Below are 22,714 nucleotides of genomic sequence, written 5' to 3' on the forward strand. Positions count from 1 at the left end.
ACAAAAATGGCTGGAAAATCTCAGCAAGTCTGACAGCATTTGTGGAAAGGAAGACAGAGTTAACGTTTCAAGTCCGTATGACTCTTCATCAGAACTAAAGAGGAATAAGAAATATGGTGAAGTATAAGCTGTTTAAAGGGGGGTGGGACAGGTGGAGCTGGATAGAGGTCCACAGATAGGTGGAGGCAAAGGAGAGATTGCCAAAGATGTCATAAAGAAAAGGACAAAGGGGTGTTGGCAGTAGTGATATTAGCTAAAAGATGTGCTAATGGTGACATTAAGGGTAGAAAGCAGTATGAGCAAGTGACAGATAGCCCTAGTGGGGGTGGGGTGGGGGGAAGGGATCGAAATAGGCTAAAAGGTGCAGATAAAACAATGGATGGAAATAAATGTTTTAAATAATAATAGAAATAAGTTGGAAAAGAAGAAAATATATATTAAAAATATATATAATAATTATTAGAAAAAAGGGGATCAAAAAGGGAGTGAGGATGGAGGAGAGAGTTCATGATCTAAAATTGTTGAACTCAATGTTGAGTCCGGAAGGCTGTAAAGTGCCTAATCGGAAGATGAGGTGCTGTTCCTCCAGTTTGCGCTGAGCTTCACTGGAACAATGCAGCAGGCCAAGGATGGACATGTGAGCATGAGAGCAGGGCGGTGTGTTGAAATGGCAAGCAACAGGAAGGTCTGGGTCATGCTTGCAGACAGACCGAAGGTGTTCCGCAAAGCGGTCACCCAGTCTGCATTTGGCCTCTCCAATGTAGAGGAGACCGCATTGGGAGCAGCGAATGCAGTAGGATAAATTGAGGGAAGTGCAAGTGAAATGCTGCTTCACTTGAAAGCAGTGTTTGGGCCCTTGGGCGGTGAGGAGAGGGAAGTAAAGGGGCAGGTGTTGCACCTTCTGTGGTTGCATGGGAAGGTGCCAAGGGAGGGGGTTGAGGTGTAGGGGGTGATGGAGGAGTGGACCAGGGTGTCCCGGTGCGAATGGTCCCTACGGAATGCCGACAAGAGGGTGAAGGGAAGACGTGTTTGGTGGTGGCATCATGTTGGAGTTGGCGGAAATGGCGGAGGATGATCCTTTGAATGCGGAGGCTGGTGGGGTGATAAGTGAGGACAAGGGGGGCCCTATCATGGTTCTGGGAGGGAGAGGAAGGTGTGAGGGCGGATGCGCGGGAGATGGGCCGGACATGGTTGAGGGCCCTGTCAAGCACCGTGGGTGGAAAACCTCGGTTAAGGAAGGAAGGAGACATGTCAGAAGAACTGTTTTGGAAAGTGGCAGCATCGGAACAGATGCGACAGAGGCGAAGGAACTGAGAGAATGGGATGGAGTCCTTACAGGAAGCAGGGTGTGAGGAGCTTAGTCGAGGTAGCTGTGTGAATCGGTGGGCTTGCAATGAATATTGGTGGATAGTCTATCACCAGAAATTGAGACAGAGAGGTCAAGGAAGGGAAGGGAAGCGTCAGTGATGGACCATGTGAAAATGATGGAGGGGTGGAAATTGGAAGCAAAGTTAATAAATTTTTCCAGGTCCAGACGAGAGCATGGAACATGAATGTTGTTGGTTCATTGTTTGTTTAAATGACAACAACTGCTGTAACATATTGTTTGCCACAGTAATTTATGTGGATTTTATTTGACACAGTAGGAGTGCAGAGTGTGAGTAACCAGGCATAGGGCTCTGCTTCAGGCTAGTACATTTTGAATCTATTGAGAGCATTGGTGAGAGTGCCTGCAGTCTCAAAACGATTCAGCAAATTCTGCTTCTATTTAGAAAGTTTGCAAAAGGTCCCAAGGCCCCGAGCTAGTAAGTTGTGCTTGGCATCACATTAGGTTTGTACTTTATTTAGTGTTGAGCAGAAATGATGTGGGGCAGCCTCCTCCAGGCAGTCTCTCATGGCAGTACCTAGGTGCCAGTGTTGTAAGGTTAGGAGTGAATGTTTAAGATGGTGGATGGGATGCTGATCAGGTGAACTACTTTGCCCTAAATGATGTTGAGCTTCTTGAATGTTGTTGGAGCGCCACTCATTCAGGCAAATGGAGAACATTCCATCTAACTCCTGGCTTGTGTTTTGTAGATGGTGAACAGGCTTTAGGGAGTCAGGAGCAAATTGCCACATAATACCCAACTCTAACCTGCTCTTCTGGCCACTGTATTTATGTGGTTGGTCCAGTTAAGTTTCTGGTCAGTGGTGACCTCAGGATGTTGATAGTGGGGGATTTTGATTATGGTAATGCCGTTGAATGTCAAGGGGTGACGGATTCTCTCTTGCCAGCGATAATCATTGCCTGGCACTTGTGTGGCGTGAATACTACTTATCAGCCCAAGCCTGAATGTTGTCCAAGTCTCACTGCATGCAGGCATGTTTTGCTTTATTATCTGAGAAGCTATGAACATCCTCACTCCTGACTTTATGATGTAGAGAAGGTAATTGGTGAAGCAGCTGAAGAAGGTTGGGCCTAGGATGTCCTGGAGCTAAAATGATTGGTCTCTAACAACCACAACCATTTTCCTTTGTTTTAGGCACATCCCAGTCAGTGGAGAGTTTTACCCCTAATTTCCATTGACTTTAATTTTACTGCAGCTCCTTGATGCCACATTCAGTCGTATGTTGTTTTGATGTCAAGGGCAGTCACTTGCAGCACACATCTGGGATTCAGCTTTCATCCATATTTGGACCAAGGTTGTAATGAGGTCTGGAGTCGAGTAATCCTTGCTGAACCCAAACTGAGCATTGGTGAGAGGGTTTTTGGTGAGTAAAGCGTAGCACTGTTGATAATTCATTCCACTACTTTGCTGATGATTGACAGTAAGTTGATGGAGCTGTAATTGGATTGCATTTGTCCTGTTTATTTTGAACAGCACATGCTTGGGCAATTTTCCATTTGTCAATTAGGTCTCAGTGTTGTATCTTTACTGGAAGAGCTTGGCAGGAGACACAACTATTTCTGGAGCATGTTTCTTCAGCACTGTAGCTGGCATGTTGTTGGAGCTCATGGCCTTTGCTGTATCCAGTGCGCTAAGCCATTTCTTGATATCACATGGAGTGAACTGAATTGTCTGAAGACCGGCTTCTGCAACGGTGTAGAACTCGAGAGTATCTGAAATTAAAGTCACGTTTGCTCGTGAGCTGTCTGGAGATGTTAGTCTAATAAAGTCATGTCTAATCCTTCTCTCTGATACAGGCGTTAATCCATATATTTTAACAAGTTGATAATTTGCTCAAAATAACCAAAGAGAGGACTTTGATCCAAATAAGCATTTGGAGTTGAGCAAGATAACATTATTCACATATTTACGCTTATCCACTTTCTAGCTTCTGCATGATCATTTTGATTACCTAGATTGTCTTTCACTCAGATTGGATTTGTGGCATTTGCCTGAAGTGTTTCCATTATAGCCTTGTTTTCAGCCAAATCTGGTGCACATCAACATCCCTAGACAGCTAAGAAGCATTAGCAATGAATGATGTCTAGAAATATGTCACTTTTCCCACAACTCCATCTCACCAACTCTGATTAGGGCAGATTTTTGCTCAAAATAGAAAAGCTGCTGACTTTTAAAACCCACAGTCAAGAAACGTTCAAGCTTAAAAACATAAACATCATGAAATTATTATATAAGTCAAGATTAATAATTAAAAACAATGAACTATCTTCTATTTTCAAATTACTTAATAAAATTCATAAGTTTTGTGACGTATTTGGTTTAAAAAAAGTAAGAAAAATCACTACTGGGTATATTCTATTGGCCTCCAACTAGTAGGAAAGATATAGAAGCAGATTCAATCATAGGTTTCAAAGGGAATTGGATAATTATCTGAAGAGAAAATATTTGCAGAGCTATGGGGAAAAGGCAGGTAGTGGGACTAGCAGAGTAGCTCAGTGTCGGCATGGATGCAATGGGCCAAATGGCCTCCTCCTGTGCTGGAACCATTCTATAGCTCTATGAAAAACAAATGATCTGCCTGTTCCATTACTCCAGAGTTAATGGATGTCATCTCTACAGTGTCCTGTAGATGTCCCCATTTGTACTTGGAAATGGCACAGTGTACTATTGTGCAGAGAGTCGCTTCAGAAAGTTCAATTAAGTTGCATGTGTATGTAAATACATTAATTTTTGTTTCCCTATTTTTTGCTGAACCTCTTACTCGCACCTTTCCTTAACCAAAAAGATATAAAGGCATTCCTTTCTTGGCCCTTTATCAATTCTGTTCTATAATCAGCCATCCCAGAGAGTTCTTCCATGAACTGCAGCTTTAATTATTTATTTCTCTCTCATGGTTTGTTTAATTTTTCCCAGATGAGCCAGCTGAGATCAAGAACTGACTAGTTGGTGATCACTGTGACAATTTCGCCACTTATCAGTACATACTGACCTGTGCTACACTGTTCATTGCCAGAATACTGGGAAGAAAAATAAAACAATGCACAAAATCAATTATCTTCAAACAGATGAAATACCATTACAATGCAGCCAGTCAGTTTTATTTATAACCAAACACCCTGAGGTTATCTTTTAGTTACTGATACACAATACTGATGTTCGTCCAAAATTCTCATCACTTCAGCAAACCTGTTTTGTTTAAAGAGACTGTTTTTATGAAAAATCTATTCAGAAAACTTTTTTGTTTGGAGAAAGAAATGATCCAACAGGGCCATGCATCATTTGACATGGTTTACCTCATTGCACGTGTGTTTGCAAACAAACAGGGAAAAATATTCCCAATTACTTTTCTTGATGAAAATAAGGCCAAAACTTGCAAAGTAAAACTACACCAAAACTTGCACCAGCTTTTGCACAGATCTTGTCAATGGGAACTTATGTCCAAATTTCCCATGGAACTTATTTGCATAACTAATGGCAATAAACAAGCTCGGTCAGGGAAATATATTGGGCTGCTATCTTCTGCATGAGGGGCTGTTACTGCTCCTCTTCTTCCATTATTATACAGAACAGGGTATATCCATTCGGTGGGTCATTTCAGCTACTGTGTCCTTTGAATACATGGGGCAGTGGCAGGGGTTGGGGCACAGGGGCTTGAGAAACTGCAGGTGCACTAAGATGTACAACAGTTTTGTTAAGGTTTCAGTAAGGATTTTTTTAAATGTGAAGAAAATTGCTATCAAACTCCAGAAATCTCAGTATCAGGTGACCATAGGCCATGCTGTCCCTAAACTTGTTTTATTCATTGATAGGTTATGAGTGTTACTGGCAAGGCCAGCATTTATTACCCATCCCTAATTGCCCTTGGGAAGATGGTGGTGAGCTGTCTTCTTGAACTGCTGGAGTGCTGTTAGGGAGGGAGTTCCAGGATTTTGATCCAGCGACAATTAAGTAGTGGCAATATAGTTCCAAGTCAGGATTGTGTATGACTTGGTGCAGAACTTGCAGGTGGTGATGTGACAGATGCTCTTGTCCTTCTAGGTGGTAGAAGTTGTGGGCTTAGAATATGCTGTAGAAGGAACCTTGGTGAATTGCTGATCTGTATCTTGTAGATGGATGTAAATCTAGACCAGCACACAACTTCAGGAAACATACTCAAGCTAAGATTTTTTTAATGGGAGTGTGGCTATGTTTCAGGCAAATGCATTTCAAAGTGGCATAAATGATTGTTACGTGCAAATTTCCCCAATGTTTCGGCATAAAATTTTTGTACAACAGTTATCTGCAAATTTGCTTGGAAAAAACAGCACAATTCTGCTCTTATGGCCAAATTATGCTGCAACCCTGCACGAATTCCTGCACTGATGTTCCTTTAAAATGAAATAGCAGTGTTTCTGCTTTTGTGCTAAAATGTATTTCTTAGAGTCCTCATTATCATGACATTTCACTGTTATGACCATTTGTGACTTAATGGAACCCAATGATAAAAAATGACAGATTTTGCTATGGTGAGATTTACTGTCTTATCAGTGTGTATGAGAGCAGTTGTAGTGCTGAGAATTCAGTTTTACGGATGCGATATTGTTAACCATGTGAGCTTTAATCATGCATTACATGTTTCATGTCTGAAATCCAACATTTTTTCTTCTTTTTCAGATACATGTGACAGCAATGATGGAAGAGATGGAGTTTGTCCCTGAAAGATATCCGTTTCTTTTTACAATGAGCTTTAAAGTGCTTCAGTCATATTTGGCTTGCAGAATGTTGTTACCATTCATCAAGAATAACTGACCATGCCTCTGAAGGAAGCTAGAATCAATTAGTGCAGAGGTGCTGAGACAATAATAAACTCCTGTTTGTGGTGTTGATATCATGACGGGAGACGCACAGCATGTTTATGCAATTAAAGATTCGGACACTGACCCCAAGCAGCAGCAAAAGGAAGATGTTTTCGAACATGCTAGTGAAAAAGATCCTGGAAAATTGAACAGCAGTGACAACAGCATATCTGAAAGCTGCAAGACTGTGCTGAATAATAGTTGTTTGAACAATTCTCATCTCCATAAAAAGAACAAGGAAAGCTATAACCAGAGAGAGGCTGTAATTAGGCCACAGCAAGCTGGAAGAATTGACTTTAAGTCTCTGCAGAACAGACCAAAGTTTTCAGGTGAAAGAACATGGTCTTCATCCAGCAGTTCATGTGGCAAAAGCAGTCCGCAGTCACCTACTGGGAAAAACAAAGGAAGAGACAGAAACAAAAGGTATGGGAAAGGGCCTCCTCATCTTTATAAACTTAGTATTGTTAACTCACGATCCAACCCCACTATTGGAATAGCATATCCACAACAAAAGGTTACATCAACAAAGAAACTAGAAGGAAACAGAGAACTCGTAACAGGAAGCTATCGCTTTAATGTGCCCAGCATACCAGAAAGAGAGGCAGAGCTCCAACAAGAGGATCTTAGTTACAACAGACGCTTTCTGGAGGATTCTGCAAACCATACCTCCACAAGTTATACCTCACACACTACAGTGGTCACATGTCAACACCAAACATTAAAAGCACAATCGCAAGCAAATATTAATGTTTCCAGAGACAATTCAAACTCCAATAGCCAATTACAATGTCCAGAATTTCATGGAAACAGGAATAACTCTAGCATTTCACCATTTTCAGTGGATTGGCATTCTCCAACAGACAAGACATTTCCAGGCATGCCCTCTTATAAACAAAGCACTTTTCCCGTAGCAGCAGAAAGCAATAAACCTAATACACGGGGCTTTAGGTCGATACCATTTCAGTATCCACACCCACAATTGCAGGAGGCAGCTACTGATCCATTCAACATTGAACACAATAGCCAATGCCATTTTCAACAAGATTACTTAGATGTTCCACTGCCAAACAGCCAGGTAGCACATAGTGGTTTTGTTTTTCAGCTTTCAACTGATGGACAAGATGAATCTTTGAGGAATGGTCGGTATCGTACTTCGTCAGATGGGAGAAGCTACACACAGCCTTCCCACCAAACTAAGTTTGTGCATCCATCCAATCAAGGTACTCAGCTTCAGTCACCTTTAACTCATTACAAAGGAAGAGCAGATCATCCAAATGATGCAAGTGGCATTACATCTGCTACTGGTACTATATCATCATCTTCTGGTGCTATAAGTGCTTCTGTTGGTGCTATATCATCATCTTCTGGTGCTTTGCCATCTTCTACTGGTGCAAAATCAATTTCTACTGGTGCTATATCAACTTCTTCTGGTGCTATTGAGCAAAATCAGAACACTTTCCAAGAAAACCAAACAGTTTGTTCATCAGACACGTTCAATTTGCACAATAATGCTGTCGGGTTTGTACCTATGAACAAAAGGTGCTCATCTTTAAAAGATAACCGAAGCACTGAAAGAATGGTCACTCAGGGAAAACCCCTGAGAAGAAATATAACTCTCAATTCTTTGCCCCAAATGCACTTTCAGGACAAAGTTTACGGTGGTTCTTCCAACTGCAGCGTTCCTGATGGTTTAGTGCCTTTTGACAAGAACATTGCAAATAAAATCCACAGTCACCCCAGGGCACCACAAGCTTGGGAAGGAAGCAACAAGATGTTTCCTATGAAGGACCAAAATTCTGCACCTTACTCTTCATCAGTTGCAAACCAATTTTCATATCCATGTCAATCTGTTACTAATTTGTCACTTGCTGACCACAGGCAGCATGTCCCAAGAAATGGTGTTTTCAGGTTGCCATGGCAGCAAATTCACCTTACATCTGTGATGCCTAACCAAAATAGAATAGAACTTTCTAGACAGCTCAGTAGCCAGCAGCTTGCTTTTCCACTAGACAGCTCAGAGTGGCAAGAATGTAAAAAAACACAGAAAAGTGCACCCATTTGTAATCCAGCAACTTTTCATAACAAGAACCATGGCCACAGTGAAGAACTTCAAAATGCTAGAAATGATGGGAGCAGACAAAACCTCAGCACAGCTACTGCTTTTCCATTTCAGAATGGTCTAGACAATACTAATCCTTCACTTTGTGAGTCAGGAAATGCAAACACATTCTGTGGCTTGAACCAACCGGTCGTACCAGTTTCTACAAGAACTGGTGGTCACACAGCATTATCAATGCCAAACGTTAGCTTAATGTCAGCCTCTCCATATCAGTCGCCACCATCTTCACCAGCTCTCAATCCTGGATCCACTAGCACATGCTCATCTCTCTCCCCAGTGTCTACTGTGTACAGTGTTAACAGTCCTCTTAACCTCAATTCAGAAGAAAGTCAACTACCCATTGTAGCCACACCATCCAATTTCTATCATCAGCACTGCCACACTAAGGATGGGAAAAACCTGGGTTCATCTGAACAGATTAATGCTGACCTTCTGCACCATGATCCCATCAGAGCGTTCACATTTTCCTCAGCTGATCATTCCAGGGGAACCAAAGACAATCATCTTTTATATATCCAGGACAACTCATTTTCGCAGCAGAATGTTGAAAGCAATGGATGCACTAGTGCCTTTGATACTGAATCACAATCCTTCTCAGAACAGCAGCTTTTTGCTAATTCTCTCAGCAGTGCAAACCTTGACCAACTTGACGTGCTCCTTACATGCAAGCAGTGTGACCAAAATTTTAGCAATGTTGCTTCATTTCTTGATCACCGTCAGTATTGTGGACTCCATTCATCATGTCACACGGAGCTGCATGAAGCACCCAGAATGGTGGAGAGTAGAAGGTTCCAAGCAGAATCAGCAAAAGCAGCAGTTCTTCATTCAACCCGAGGTGGAGTTGATCAACATCCACCTTTACTTTGCTTAAACAAGCCTTGTGATTTGTTGTTAGATAGCGAAGCAGCGAGTGATCCAAAGGATGACCCATTTAAACTTAATATTTTTAGCGGAGCAGGATCCAGCTCGATATCACTAACAGCTTCCGATTTAGAGATTGACGATGCAAAACTCGATAGTTTAATCAATGAGACTCTGAATGGTCTTGACTATCAATCCGATAATGCTGAAATTGACAGCAGCTTCATAGAAGCTTTTGCAGATGATGAGCTCTCGATAACAAAAAGCACAGGGAACGGGCCATCTTTCAAGACCAAAGACTGTATACCACTAGAAAGCAAAATTATTAACAAGCTTACCGAAACAGAAGATAAGCAGGCTGTACAAATGAAGATTATACATAATAATGGGATAGCTGATAGAAACATACAGAGAAAGGAAAGAAACAAGCATCCTAACAGAAAAAGTGTGGCAAAAGACTCAGTGACAGCTCCTTCACCGCGGTCATATTCCAAAAGGGCGGATAAATTCAGTATTAAAAATTTCTCTCGTGAGACTTCTTTTGAGCCCTCAAAGTACAGCAAACCCAGTGAACAAATTGGAAAGCTAAGAGGAAGAAAACTTAGTACCGATGCAACACTTCAACGCAGAATAAGAGAGGTTTTATCTCAGCCAGCACGAAGTGTGAGAAAGAATGCTGACAGAGACAAACACAAAAGTAATTCTGCTCTATCGGGTGGAGTTTGTCCAACTCCTTTAGAGGTTGTTACTGTGAACAGCAGCTCCAGGTTATGCAGACCAGCTATAAAGGATATTAATAAAAGAAAGCCAGGTAGCAGAACTTGGAGCAAGGAATTAATTCAAAAGATTGTACAGCAGAAGAACAAACTGCACAAGCTACATGTGAAAGGTAACAAGAATTTGCAGCTTCCGCTGGTAACTGAGCGGTTGATTTCACCTCAACACAACAGTAAGTTGGGAGAATATGACTATATTTCAGATTCAGATCAGGAAGCAGAACCTCCGAGCAGAAAATATCGAACCCCGTGCCTAAATCGACTAGCTAAATATAGCATTGCAAAGGAGTGCAAAACCAAGTGTGGAAGGGTTAAGGCTGAAGAATCCTGGAGATTTATTAAAATCAGAAAAACTTCAGAATGTAGCATAGAAACACAAAGTCACAATCAAACAAAAGGACACAATGGCAGTAGGTTCAGAAGGAGAAGCAGCAGATCTTACACCAGCAGTGACTGCAGCAACATTACTAGTAGTTCAAGTGAAAATACCAACAGCCCTAATAGCTTTGAGAGGACAGACTCAGATAGTGAGAAAGACAAAAATACTGCTGAAAGCAAGCCTTCTACTTTTACTTCCAATACTGATCAGACCATGCATTCAACTTTAAATGTAACATCCACTTGTACAGGTAAACCAGCAGGAACTGCAAAAGGAAGTCTCATTAATGACTCAATCCATTCAAGAAGTTCAAAAAACTTTGGTTCAGCAAAATTTTTACTTTCAGGAAGAAGATCCCAAAGAACCAGCCATAACATGATGCATTTGGGTTATTATAATGAGTCAGATATAGCACACAAAAGGGAGGTGGAGGACCAGTACATTGCAGGTTCTAACACAAGTCATGTGGAGCTTGGTTATGTTGAAAGCAGACCACAGACCAGCAAGTCCTTTGAAAAAAATGATGGAATGACAAGTACTGCCACTATTATACCAAATACTGAATTAACTTTTGATCAAAGAGTTATGGAAAATTTCTCTTCTTGTGAAGACAGCATTGTTGAATATCCTAAAACCAGTGTAAGTCAAAACAGTTCAACACATATCACTGAACTGACTGCTGACATGAAGGATGAATTAACAGATATCAGCAAAAAAATAAAAGGCACTCTGGGTGGATCCATAGTTGTCTATGAGCCAAATGCTGGATGTTTCTGTGATAATTCATCTGGGTTTAATATTGAAGCTCATGATGATACTGCTCAGAACAGCATGAATACAATTTTCTGTGGGCACAAAGATTTAGAAAATCAGCACCATTCAGATATTTTTTCAGAATCCCTGCCTGATGGTTCTACACATCTGGAAGATATTCTTTTCTATCAAAATGAAAGCAGTGACAATTACTTACAGAAGAATCATGTCAAAAAGTACATTAATGCATATTCAAGAGAAAAATACCATGCCAAAGTTAAGTCTCCTGTTTCTTTTAATACAGCAGGAATATTTGGAGACATCCCAATATCAGACTTTGACAGTCAGCTATACACAGATACATTAGTCAATAAAGAAAACTATTATGCATTTTCTTGTAATACAGAAGAAGACAACAGAGCAGACTATCATCTGCAATATCCACCATTGCTAGAGCACAAGGACTGGAATTTGTTGCAAGACGTGACCACAATTTTGCCAGAGGAAATTTCACATTTTGAGGATCTCTCCATGCAGCCAGCACAGAATAAAAAAAATTCCCATACTGCAGGAACTTCTCCTATTGATACTCTTCCCCTTTTACCTGAGAAGGTTAATAATCAAAATAGTTCCTTCACAGCCACTTTATCAGATGATGATCTAGAAATAAAAAGGTTAGTGACAGAGTTGGAAAATCACCTTCAGACACCTAGGAGGAGTGGTGAAACTACTGTTGCCCAAGTAAGCACTGAACAATACATGAATGTAAATTTAAAAGATCAAAACGCTCTGCCAATATCTGTGCAGCTAGAGCAAGATAATGGCAGTAGAAAGAATATATATATTCCAAGTAATCACTTTAGTAATGGAAGTACTGATATGCACACTAAAGAATATTGTACTGATCAAGTATCCAATACCCCTCAAGCTGCAGACCAAGGTACTGTTGGGAGCATTGAAGATAATGAAGACATTTGGGCCTGCTCTTTCCAGATTGTGTCATTGGATGCTGAGCCAGATTTCCAAACACCTGATAAAGTTTGTGAAAATCCACCTTCTCCTCCTAAGGACAATCAACCCCATTATCAGATTGGTCTTAAAGACTCAGATAACGCAAAAGAAAATGAGTCTCGGCACAGTCATCAAGAAGAAAGTAGTGCATCTCCTGGGAGTTACTCAGAAAAAGTAGAGGAAAAATTAGAAAACCAGCATTACACAGAAAATCTAATTGCAAGTCTTGCAATAATGTCAGATACTGTATTAGGCAACAGTTCATTGGAACAAAGTCCAGATGGGGATGGAGAATCTCACACTCCAAGCAAAAATGAAAACTGCTCCAATTATAGCAGCGCAGACCATGACAAGTCATTCAAACTCTCTCCTCAGTATGGATTTTCTGAACATGATGTTGCAGAGAAACAACCGAAGTGTGAGCATAATGAAGGTGTGCTCACATTTGCAAACAACGCACCCTCACCTTGTGTGAAAGCAATTGTCTGTAGAACAGAAAATGATTTCAATTCTGTTCAGGCTGATGATTCACAAGAGAAGTTATTTTTAAACCATAATCAACAAAGTACAACCAGCAACCAGTTAAATAGCAAAACTGAAATATCTGCCTTGCTCTCAGAATCTGAAGAAGCTGAACCGTCACTGATCATTACAAGTCCGATTATTTCTTCTGAAAGTTCTCCACTGACAATATATAAAGGAAGGACAAATGATAATGTCAATCCATCATTTGTTGTAACAAGCTCTCCTGAACAATATAGTAATGCAAGGAAAACTGTACCTGTTTCCCAAGATTCAAATGAAAACCCCTTGCAGCAACTTCAACTCTTTGTTGCCCGAACAGTCCCATGCAATGAAGAATTGATGATGATGCCTTGTTACCCATTACCACATGTTCTAACAAACCAGACTTCAAACAGTAACAGCAGTCCTGAGCAAAATGAAGAAGTCTTCAACAGCACTCACAATACAGAAAATGCCATTAATGCTGAAGAACAAACTATGTATTTACAAGGCATAAGCAAAAATGAATGTCAGACCTTGGATATCGATACAGGTACCAAAAAGCAAGACTGTTTACCAAGTGTAACGCGTGTGTCTGAAAACTTTGCTGAATCAGTGATTGAAAAGGTCAAAGAAGATTCTAATTCATGGGAATGTGCTCATAGTGAAGTACACTCTATGGTTACAAGTCATCCATTAACATCACAGATGCCTGGTTCCCAGCATTTAAAGAAAATTTCAGAATCCAAAGATGGTGTTATTAGCAAACTTGACCATGCAGAGGACCAGGGTGGCTTGTTACCACTGAATGTGATGAATGAAAACCCAGCAACGATGCCAGGAAAACATTTAATTGAAAATACAGAGAATTCACAAAATTCTGATCAAAGCTCGGTGTTACTGGTTTTTAAAGGACAGGCAAAAACAGAAAAAGTAACTTCTGCTATTTCTGCTGACACTATAGGGCAATCAGCAGAAAACGGCAAACATTGTTTGGATGCTTTAGAGAAAAACGTGCAGCCTGATCAGCCAAATTGTCCTCTGCCTCAGTCATATGCTGATGAAAATAACTGTGATGAGGAAAAACTGGTCAAACATTTAACCATGGATGACATTCCTCAATGCATACCTATATTAGGTATTACTGACCCAATGAAAAACCCAAAATTTCAGTTCTGTACAAATGAAATATTGCCATCCGTTGATGGGCATTTAGCAAACTCTAGCAGAAATAACAATTTGCCTAAGGTTTGTAATTTGATGCAATCTTCTGAATCAGACACAGTTTGTTCCAGCAGGAAAAACATTTCAGAACAGCCAACTCTGAATTTGCCAGGAAATTATTCTGATGTTGCACTTATGCAAAATGATAAATGCAAGCAGCAAAAACTATCAAACAATTTTCTTCCTAAGGACGATAGATGTAAAGAATCATTATCATTTCTGCATCTGCCATGCAATTCTGGAGATACAAAGAAAAAATCTATTGGTTGTACAACTGAATCTCAGGAAAATGTAATTAAACATGACTTTGAATTTAAACTAACAGAGAAACAAGGTCAGGATGGTCACCCTGCTTTAAAAACTGTCTCAATAGAAGAAAATATTTCTGTTGAAATAATTCTGTTGTCTAAAAGAGGTGAAGAATTGCCTACCATTGTAACAACCAGTAATTATGCAGCAAAGGGTTCAGATAAAAATGTTGCTGACAATGACAATCGATCATTTTCTGGGAAAGATATTACAAGTGATAATAGATTTTCTGAACAAGATGCATCAATGCTTACCAATCTGCCCATTTATGTGCAAAGCAAATCTAATGATTGTACTATGTTAACCAAACCTCCCACATCAGATCTAGCCTGCAGTGTAAATTTGGAAATCAATAATTTTTGTACGCCTTCAAATGATTCAAGTGCTTTGGTAGAAAGTGAACACCATTCCAAGTGTCCCTGTAATGTGATTTTGTGCCCACATTATAATGAAAGTGTTCTCTCTTCTTTTCATGGCCAATTGCTTCAGCTACCATCACCTCCCCAGAATGTTCCAGATTTAAGTATGAATTCTTCACCCCTTGTTGATTCTTTTTCCATGGAAACCTTAAGTAATCACTCAAACAGTAATAATAGTGACAACTCTGACAAAAGAAAATCAGGTAATGATTCAAATGCCAAAATAGACTGTCATACAGAGAAATCCCCCTTAAAGCTTGAAGAAAACATACAAACATACAAAGATGAATTGTTTTCCAATAGAATTAAGCAGAAAGATGGTAATTTATTCACTGACAATAGGGTCATGCTCATCAATTCAGAATCTTTGACTGAAGACGATAAACTTGGTTGTACAGACCAACAGAAGCATGAAGCACCTGAGATTACAAATAATGCTAAACAATTGAAAGAGTGCTCAGATGGCAAGACTGCTAACCAGTTAGCAGAGATTTCTGAAGAGTTTCAAGATGAAGTTATTAAAGAAATTGATGTCAATGGGAACCTAGGTTTATTTCACCTGAGTGAAGAAAGATCACAGCCAGTAATGAACATATTGGGAAGGGATGAGAATGGTGAAAAAGATGGTTTGAGCAGGGATGATGCACTGAGCAGTTTAGTATTGTCCAAGGTACTGAGTGATTTGCCCAGCAGTAAGCATTTAGATTTGGTGACCAACCATTTATTTTCAGAAAATGCTTCAAGAAATGATTTAAAGAAATTAGGCGAGCTTTCAACATCTGCAGTAGAACATAATCCACAAACAGTCTTAATGTGCAATGTATGTTCAGCATCATTCAGATCTAAACAAGGCTTAGTGAGACATAAAGCCATCAAACATCACTTAAAAGATAATGCATTAAGTCAAAACAAAGTGAACACAATTAAAGCAAATTGTATTCTTACAGAGGAAGCAAATTTACTTTGGAAACAAGACAAAACAAATGTCTCATGTTGTACATCAGAAAAAAAAATCCACACAGAGGACAAAGGAGCACCATGTACTTTGGATAATTCTGTAAATAAGGAAATTGTTCAATTGGACCAGCAACATTTCTTAAAAAGAGACAAACACATCAAAGGAAATAGTCCTACTTTCACATCAGATGAAATTGTGTTAAATTGCAAAGAAAGTCAACATCTTAGAAAAGCAGCTGTTAATATGGATGAAATCCACAACAGCAACATAAAGGAAGAAGTTAAACCTTGTGAGCTACAGTCTGGTGAGGATACTGGTGGAATTGCATACCTAGAACATTCTGAAGTAAAGCAAATTGATAAATTTCCCTCAAAATCTAAAAAAAACATTGGATATTCTGCAAAGCCATATTCAATAGGCACAAAAAGCAATGCACGACAAGGCAAGAAACATAACAACAGCATACCCAATCTCACAAAAGAAAAGAGCAAGAACACTGAAAAAGATGATCCAGAACTATTTTTCAATGATATTACCGGTCTAGATTTTTTGCAGCCAGTTGCACAATCTGGACAGCAGGATGGCAGCCATGGAGAAGAAGATAGTGAGGCCTGTCCTCTGCTACAGCTTCAGGTAATGGCAAAATCATGTGACGGTTCTGTAAGTCAAGGACAAACAGAAGATGCATTATTGTCAAGCAAAACAGTCAAAATGTGTATTACATCAAAAGAATGGGTGTCACGAGAAAAGTTTTCAAATAATGAAACAATAATTGTAGAAGAGAAAGAATGTAACCTAATCAGTGTTTTACTGAAAGAAAAAGAATACAAGAAAGAGTGGAATGGTGGGTTTGAACCCCAGATTGATGTTACTGGAAAGTGTTCCTTGAATAAAAGCACTCAGAATGACCATATAAAAATAGAGCAAGAAACAAATGAAAATGAAGTGAAATTACTGCAAAAGAACATTGAATGCCAACATTCCGAACAAATTATTCCATCAGTATTTAACAATTCAGTGCCCAAACAAGTTAATAGCTCTCCATTAAAAATTACAGAGATGGGCCCAGATGCAGTGGACCATGAAACTATAACAGGTGGAAGCAACAACGAAAGCTCTTTTGATGAAATGCAGGACATTACACTATCAAAACCCTGGGATGAACCATATTCTACTGATCTGGAGCTACCTGTTTTAGAGGTAATTCATCCAAATTCAGAATCACAATGTCTTTCAAATATGACCAACGCAATATCACAAATATTTCCAGAAGAAAACACAATTGTCAGAAAAAAATGTCAACGGGTTTATGGAAAAAGAAGCAAAAAATGTAAAGTGGATATGGAACCAAATACATTTGGAATGTTTACTGCAGATTTTATGATGGAAGGTACTGAGCAAGTTCCTATGCCCTATAGAGATGATCTTCACAATATCAAAAGACCAGATCACTATGAGGCCATTTCAATGGATGATACCATCATGTTGCATACAAGCCATAACAACAAAGTGGTAACCAATAAAAGTATTTCTGTCTGTGATGAACTTGAAAGACTTAAAGGTGACACACATGAATGCAGAAATCAAGATGACCTAGAAAGTACAGAAATATCTGAAAATGATAATAGTAATATAATGGGTTTACTGTATCAAAGCAGAATAGAAACCGTGTCTGATGCTGTTCTAAATTCTACGATATGGAGCAACCCTCAACAAGTAGTAGGCGTCTCAACACATGGTGACATTACCTCGTTTGATGTGTCTTCAGAAAATGTGCCAGAAACATGTAAGCAGATTTCAATCATTCATAGTCAACAGGAATTATCAGAATCGTTATCCTCCCAACTGTTAGAACCTTATGATAGTTTGACCTCTGATCAGTGCATTCTGTCAAGTTTAGACGCTAGTGATATCCAAGTCTTAAACCGAGGTTATGAACTTCCTGATAGGCATCCATTTAATTCCACTGAAAATAAGTCTTCTGTTTCAAATGTTGTAGACAGTATGAGTGAGGAAACAGGCCAGGATGTAAAATTATCCAAGGTTAGGTCAGAGGAGGGGAAAATAACGAAGAACCGCAGTGACATCAGTATCAAATCCAAAGATAAGCAGTACAAGTGTAAAGTTTGCTTTCAGTGGTTCCTCACTCTTGGAGAACTCGACTTCCACAAACTCTCACATAATCCTACCCCTCCGCCAACATGTTATATGTGTGTTCAACGTAAGTTTAGTTCCAGAGAACAGCTGAGGGATCATCTGAAGGAAAAACACGCTAAAAATAAAGCAGGAATATGGACCTGTGGCATGTGCCTGAAAGAAATCTCTGATGTGTGGATGTACAATGAGCATTTACGTGAGCATGCCACACAGTTTGCCCGGAAAGGACAAGCTCAGAAATCAGTGATTGGATTGTCCAGCTGTTTTAGTGAAGATAGTGCTATGAAAAGTTTTCTGAACACACTCCTAAATAAAAAGCATGGGAAGCCAACAAAAACAGTTGATTCAGTGACAAGGTCACTTATTAAAGAGACCAAGGTCCTAAAAGAAAATCAAGAACAAACTTGGAAAGCCAAAGAGCAAAGTGAAACAAGTGTTAAAAATAAACTGAATTTTACAAGTGCACTTAAACTATCAACTGCCTCAAATCCAGAGCTTATGCAGAAGACTGAACCAATACAGAAGAATATTTCCATACATCCCGATTGCAAGGATCCTTCAAGAGATTGTCATCATTGTGGGAAACAATTTCCCAAACCATTTAAACTTCAGCGGCATTTAGTAGTTCACAGTTTGCAGAAAATTTATCTATGTTATAAGTGTCCCATTTTCTATTTGGAAAATAAGGAGCTGAGAGCCCACCTTAAAAGCGAACACAGAGTAGTAGAAGAACCTGAAGTTAAACATACAACGTTATATACATGTGAGCTGTGCGCTGATGTTATGCATGTCATAAAAAAGTCTTTTATCTGCAGTACTTGTAACTACACCTTTTCAAAAAAAGAACAGTATGATAGGCATATGGAAAAGCATCTGGCAGGAGGAAGTAAGACCCATAAATTCAGAGGAGTGATGAGACCACATCTTCCTATGCAGGATGAAAATCCTGATCCACAGGGCAGTCTAGCCCAGTCTTACTCAAGTCCTCCTTTGTCTCCTAATAAAAAACAGAAGATCAACCACAATGATCTGATTGAAATTAGTACAGAAAGTAATATCCCGACTATTCCTTCCATTCATTTTGAGCACAATATTTGTGAAGGATCAGTGCATGGGCCTCCAGATTTTTTACCAGACATAGTAAATGATACAGCAACAAAACTAAATGATTTGACACCAAAACGCACAGATATTGTTGGCGACTTTTCTGAGCTTCTAGTGGAATTGGAACAATCGCAACCAAATATTGCTAATTCTCCACCATGTCTGTCCCCAGCTATTAGTCATCCATTATCTAATGACCTGCATTTAGTTGATTTAGACATTCCACCCGTGCCAGATGTGCACAATCAGCTCTACAATATGAATTCAGTGAACGCGTGTGCCTTTAAACCGAATGTCGATGTTGTTCAAAGTGACCATGCAGCGCAGGAAAAGACAAAACAAGTTGAATCATACGATAGTTCTAAACAAACAAATGACCTCCAGAAAATACCTTACAGTAGTCATATCAAAATAGCCGATGCTGAAAAGGCAAAGCAAAATTCCGGTGACCATAAGCTTTCAGAAAAACAGGACGTAGATTTAGAGGCAAAACTTGGTCAAAAAAAGCGAAAAGAACACAAGCTTTCTAATATCAAAAACTGCAGTAATTACAGGATAACTGTGGATGAGGGGAGCAAAAAGAGAAAACAGATGAGAACTGACAGCATGAGGAAATCTGACATTCCACAAGACAATCAGGGTATTACTGCTTCCAGAGATGAGACAACAGGCAGCCATCTGACCTCCAGAGCAAAACCATGGACAAACAATTCTCAGTCTAAAAGAAATGGAATGAATTTCTGTCCACTTAAGCAACTAGAAATGCGATCATTCAATGGGGAATTCAGGCACAAGAAAGAGTTAATCTCAAAACCTCTCCCTTATTCAAAAGGAGGAGCTCAGTCTGTGAGCAGTTCAATTAGAAAACATAGATTGATGCAAGGTATAAAGCCTATTGAATCACATAATTATCGGACAGCAGAATCACAGAGTAATCTTCTCAGCCAATTATTCGGACAAAAAATAACCAGCTTCAAGATTCCTTTAAGAAAAGACACCTCAGAGTGAATTTACGTAGCTGACTTATGGGGCTATTGATAATTGAATCTGATTCCCGAGAATTGTGGAAAAGATCATCAAAGCCTTAAATTTCTTCAGCTTTAATTTTGCATCTAGCTGGAATGGTCTTGCACAGATGTCTCCGTGAAATAATTTACTTTGTGTCCATAATATCATACTTTGATTCACCTGCTTTGCCATGTATCTGTTATGTCTTTGATGATGAGAAAATTTAATCGCTTTGGACAGATTGAGTTCTGATGGGTAATTGCCTTAAACATTAGAGTATCACAAGAGTACTGAGAAAATGTGTTACTTCAAAATGCCAATTCTTAAGACTGTGTCCATTTTCATTGTGGGTGTCATAAAGGAATAGTGTAATTTTCAGTTATTCTGCGTCATGTGAAACACTTAAATTCTAATGGACTATTTTTTCCAACTCAAGGCTTATTTTGTTAAAATAGCTACCTAATTTGTATTGGTTGTTTGATTGAAATTGATACAGTTCAAAAGAACAATGGAAATCCCCAGATATAAAAATGGCTGACAACATTTACAGTATGCTAAAAATATGGCGACTTTGAGTACAAGGTCTTTGGAAATCTATGTAATTTTGTAAGAAACTAAAGTAAGGCATCATTCAGCATTTCTTATACAGAATTGTTAAACTTTTCTCTTTTCCCCTTGTTTTCCTTCCCCGTTCAATCAGTCGAAGTAACCAGACTAATCATCACATCATCATGCTGTCATGATTGTCAGCTACTGTGGCTGTCTGACCATTGTCAATCTTTCATTCAGGCCTTCCTGCACTTCCCACTATTACCATGTCAACTTTGACCTTTTCCCATCCATCACTGGCTGAAAATATCTATTGTCTGCACACATACCCACCATAATTTCACTGTGCCATGCACTACAACTCCATACAGGCTACTCTCTCTTCTAACTCCAGTGTTGGTCACATTCTCCTCCAAGTTGAATCCCCCAATTTTCCTCAAACAAAATATTCCAAGAATATCCAACCTCTTCATTGTGTTCGACAGTGATCAGCTCTCAGTACTGTACAGAAGTGTTGTAACGTTTCTTTTCTCCTCCAAAGTATTTCCTTCAGTCCATCAAGCATGCCTCCAGCCTTCACAAAATGAAAAGTCTGAAATACTTAACAAATCAGACAGCATCTGTGAAAAACAACACCAGAGAAAAGATTTGTAAAATCTGTGGAACTCTGGGTGAGGACGAACGTGTAGAAGTAAATACCACTTTGAAGTAATTCTTAATAGTGCAATGTATTAAACCAGCATCAATCAGTTAACTAAAGGTTGAAGAGATAGATAACTGTTACGACACTTTTTGTATGTACAGGTTTGAACATAATTTTCACTTCTGTAGTACAATGTCTTGTAAAACAGTTGATAATGAGTTTGGTAATCCTCATGCATATGATTGAATAATAGTACTAAAGCTTTAAATTCACTGCAGCCCCAAATTCCAGGTTAGTACATTATAGACACACAAACACTGTTCTTGCAAATATGTTCCATATATTTGCTTCTCCCTAATGAGAGGAGTGGACTTTACATCAGCTCTGAACAACATAAGCAGTAATTGGTGCTATTTTTGTAATGTGAATGCTGCCTTCCTCAAGCAAAACAATTGGAAAGTCGCTTTACCTGTTGGAAACAAATATGCTGTTATGTTGGATAGAAATTTTGTATACTGGTTTTATCTCGTGTAAATCTTAAAATTGTATGCTTATTCATTTGGAATACAAACTCAGGTGCAAGAAAAGATATTTGATGTTATTGACGAACTCCTTGATCAAGGAGATATAATGTATGCACTGAAGTTATGATGCAGACATTTGGAGTATGTTATGGCTGTTCTGCAAATTTTAGATCAAAGGTGCTTTATTCTGTTTGATGTGTATCTTTATATCATATTGTAAAATATTTAGGTAAATTACTTTTGGGTGCAATGCATATTTCAGAAATTTATTTTAGTATTGTTCAAAAATGTTTGCAGTCTTAATTCATAAGTGTATTGCAAAAGTGCCTTTCAGTATCATATAAATGTTGGTTATTGTAAACCAAAGATGCGTTTTACAATATTGTATACATATATGTATTGACTGAGTTTTTAAAATCTTTATATGGAAAGTTAAACAATTCACAGTACGCTTAAAAGCAATACATTGTGTATATATTGCAACAGTAGTTTGCTGACTTGACACAAAGCAGACATGCTTAAAAACTACTTATATTGGACTTATTGACCAATTTGCCTTTGCAGCTTTCTGTAAATTTGCAGATGATATTTGCACGTGCACTTAAATAAATATTTTCAGCATGTTTAATTCTAGCAGGATGCAAGTGTGAATTAATGTACTTTGTTGTTTTATATATTTTATTGCTTGGAAAATGTTAAATTATTGATATTTTACAAATGCTTTAAAAGTGGGTTACGATGATAATCCACAGAAGTTACTTTACAACCTTGTACTCCTAGTCTTTGTCCTTGCACATCGGGAGCTTATTTTGGAAATTTGGGTACGTGCTGCACATGGCTTTCAAACCATTTAAATTAACGGTTAGACAATCACGCACAACAGCATTCAAATTTCCAACATATACTGCTTGGCATAGGCGTCTGACCAAAAAGGGAGTAGTCAGAAAGTTACCATTTGCATGTTTGTCAAGAACAATTAACTCTGTTCCAAAAGTCTTTACGTTGATGGCTTTAACATGTGTAGTTTACAAAGGTTAGTGAGCTGGAGAGACCTGTTTCTGTGAGTGCCATTTGTTCGCTATCTGTTTGTGTATCTATCTATATCTCTCCAGTGATAAAATTATTTAATATGATAGCCTATAACGTTCGTCTGCGTGTGTGTGTGTGTTTGTGTGTTCGAGAGAGGGGCCAGG

General features: G+C 39.0%; 1 protein-coding gene across 5 annotated transcripts in view; it reads left to right on the forward strand.

Annotated features, from left to right (window-relative positions):
• The window catches only part of znf469 (zinc finger protein 469), a 1,056,360-nt gene extending 1,034,206 nt beyond the window's left edge, over positions 1-22,154 (forward strand). For all 5 annotated transcript variants that reach the window (XM_078544423.1, XM_078544425.1, XM_078544424.1 and 2 more), the window contains one exon: positions 6,042-22,154. In XM_078544423.1, coding sequence (XP_078400549.1) covers positions 6,258-19,805 — 13,548 coding nt within the window. In that variant the 5' untranslated portion in view covers positions 6,042-6,257 and the 3' untranslated portion in view covers positions 19,806-22,154. The remainder of the gene's footprint in view (positions 1-6,041) is intronic.
• Positions 22,155-22,714: the final 560 nt, after the last annotated feature.

Source organism: Cetorhinus maximus, chromosome 6 (genome assembly GCF_964194155.1).
Source record: "Cetorhinus maximus chromosome 6, sCetMax3.hap1.1, whole genome shotgun sequence".
NCBI lineage: Eukaryota > Metazoa > Chordata > Chondrichthyes > Lamniformes > Cetorhinidae > Cetorhinus > Cetorhinus maximus.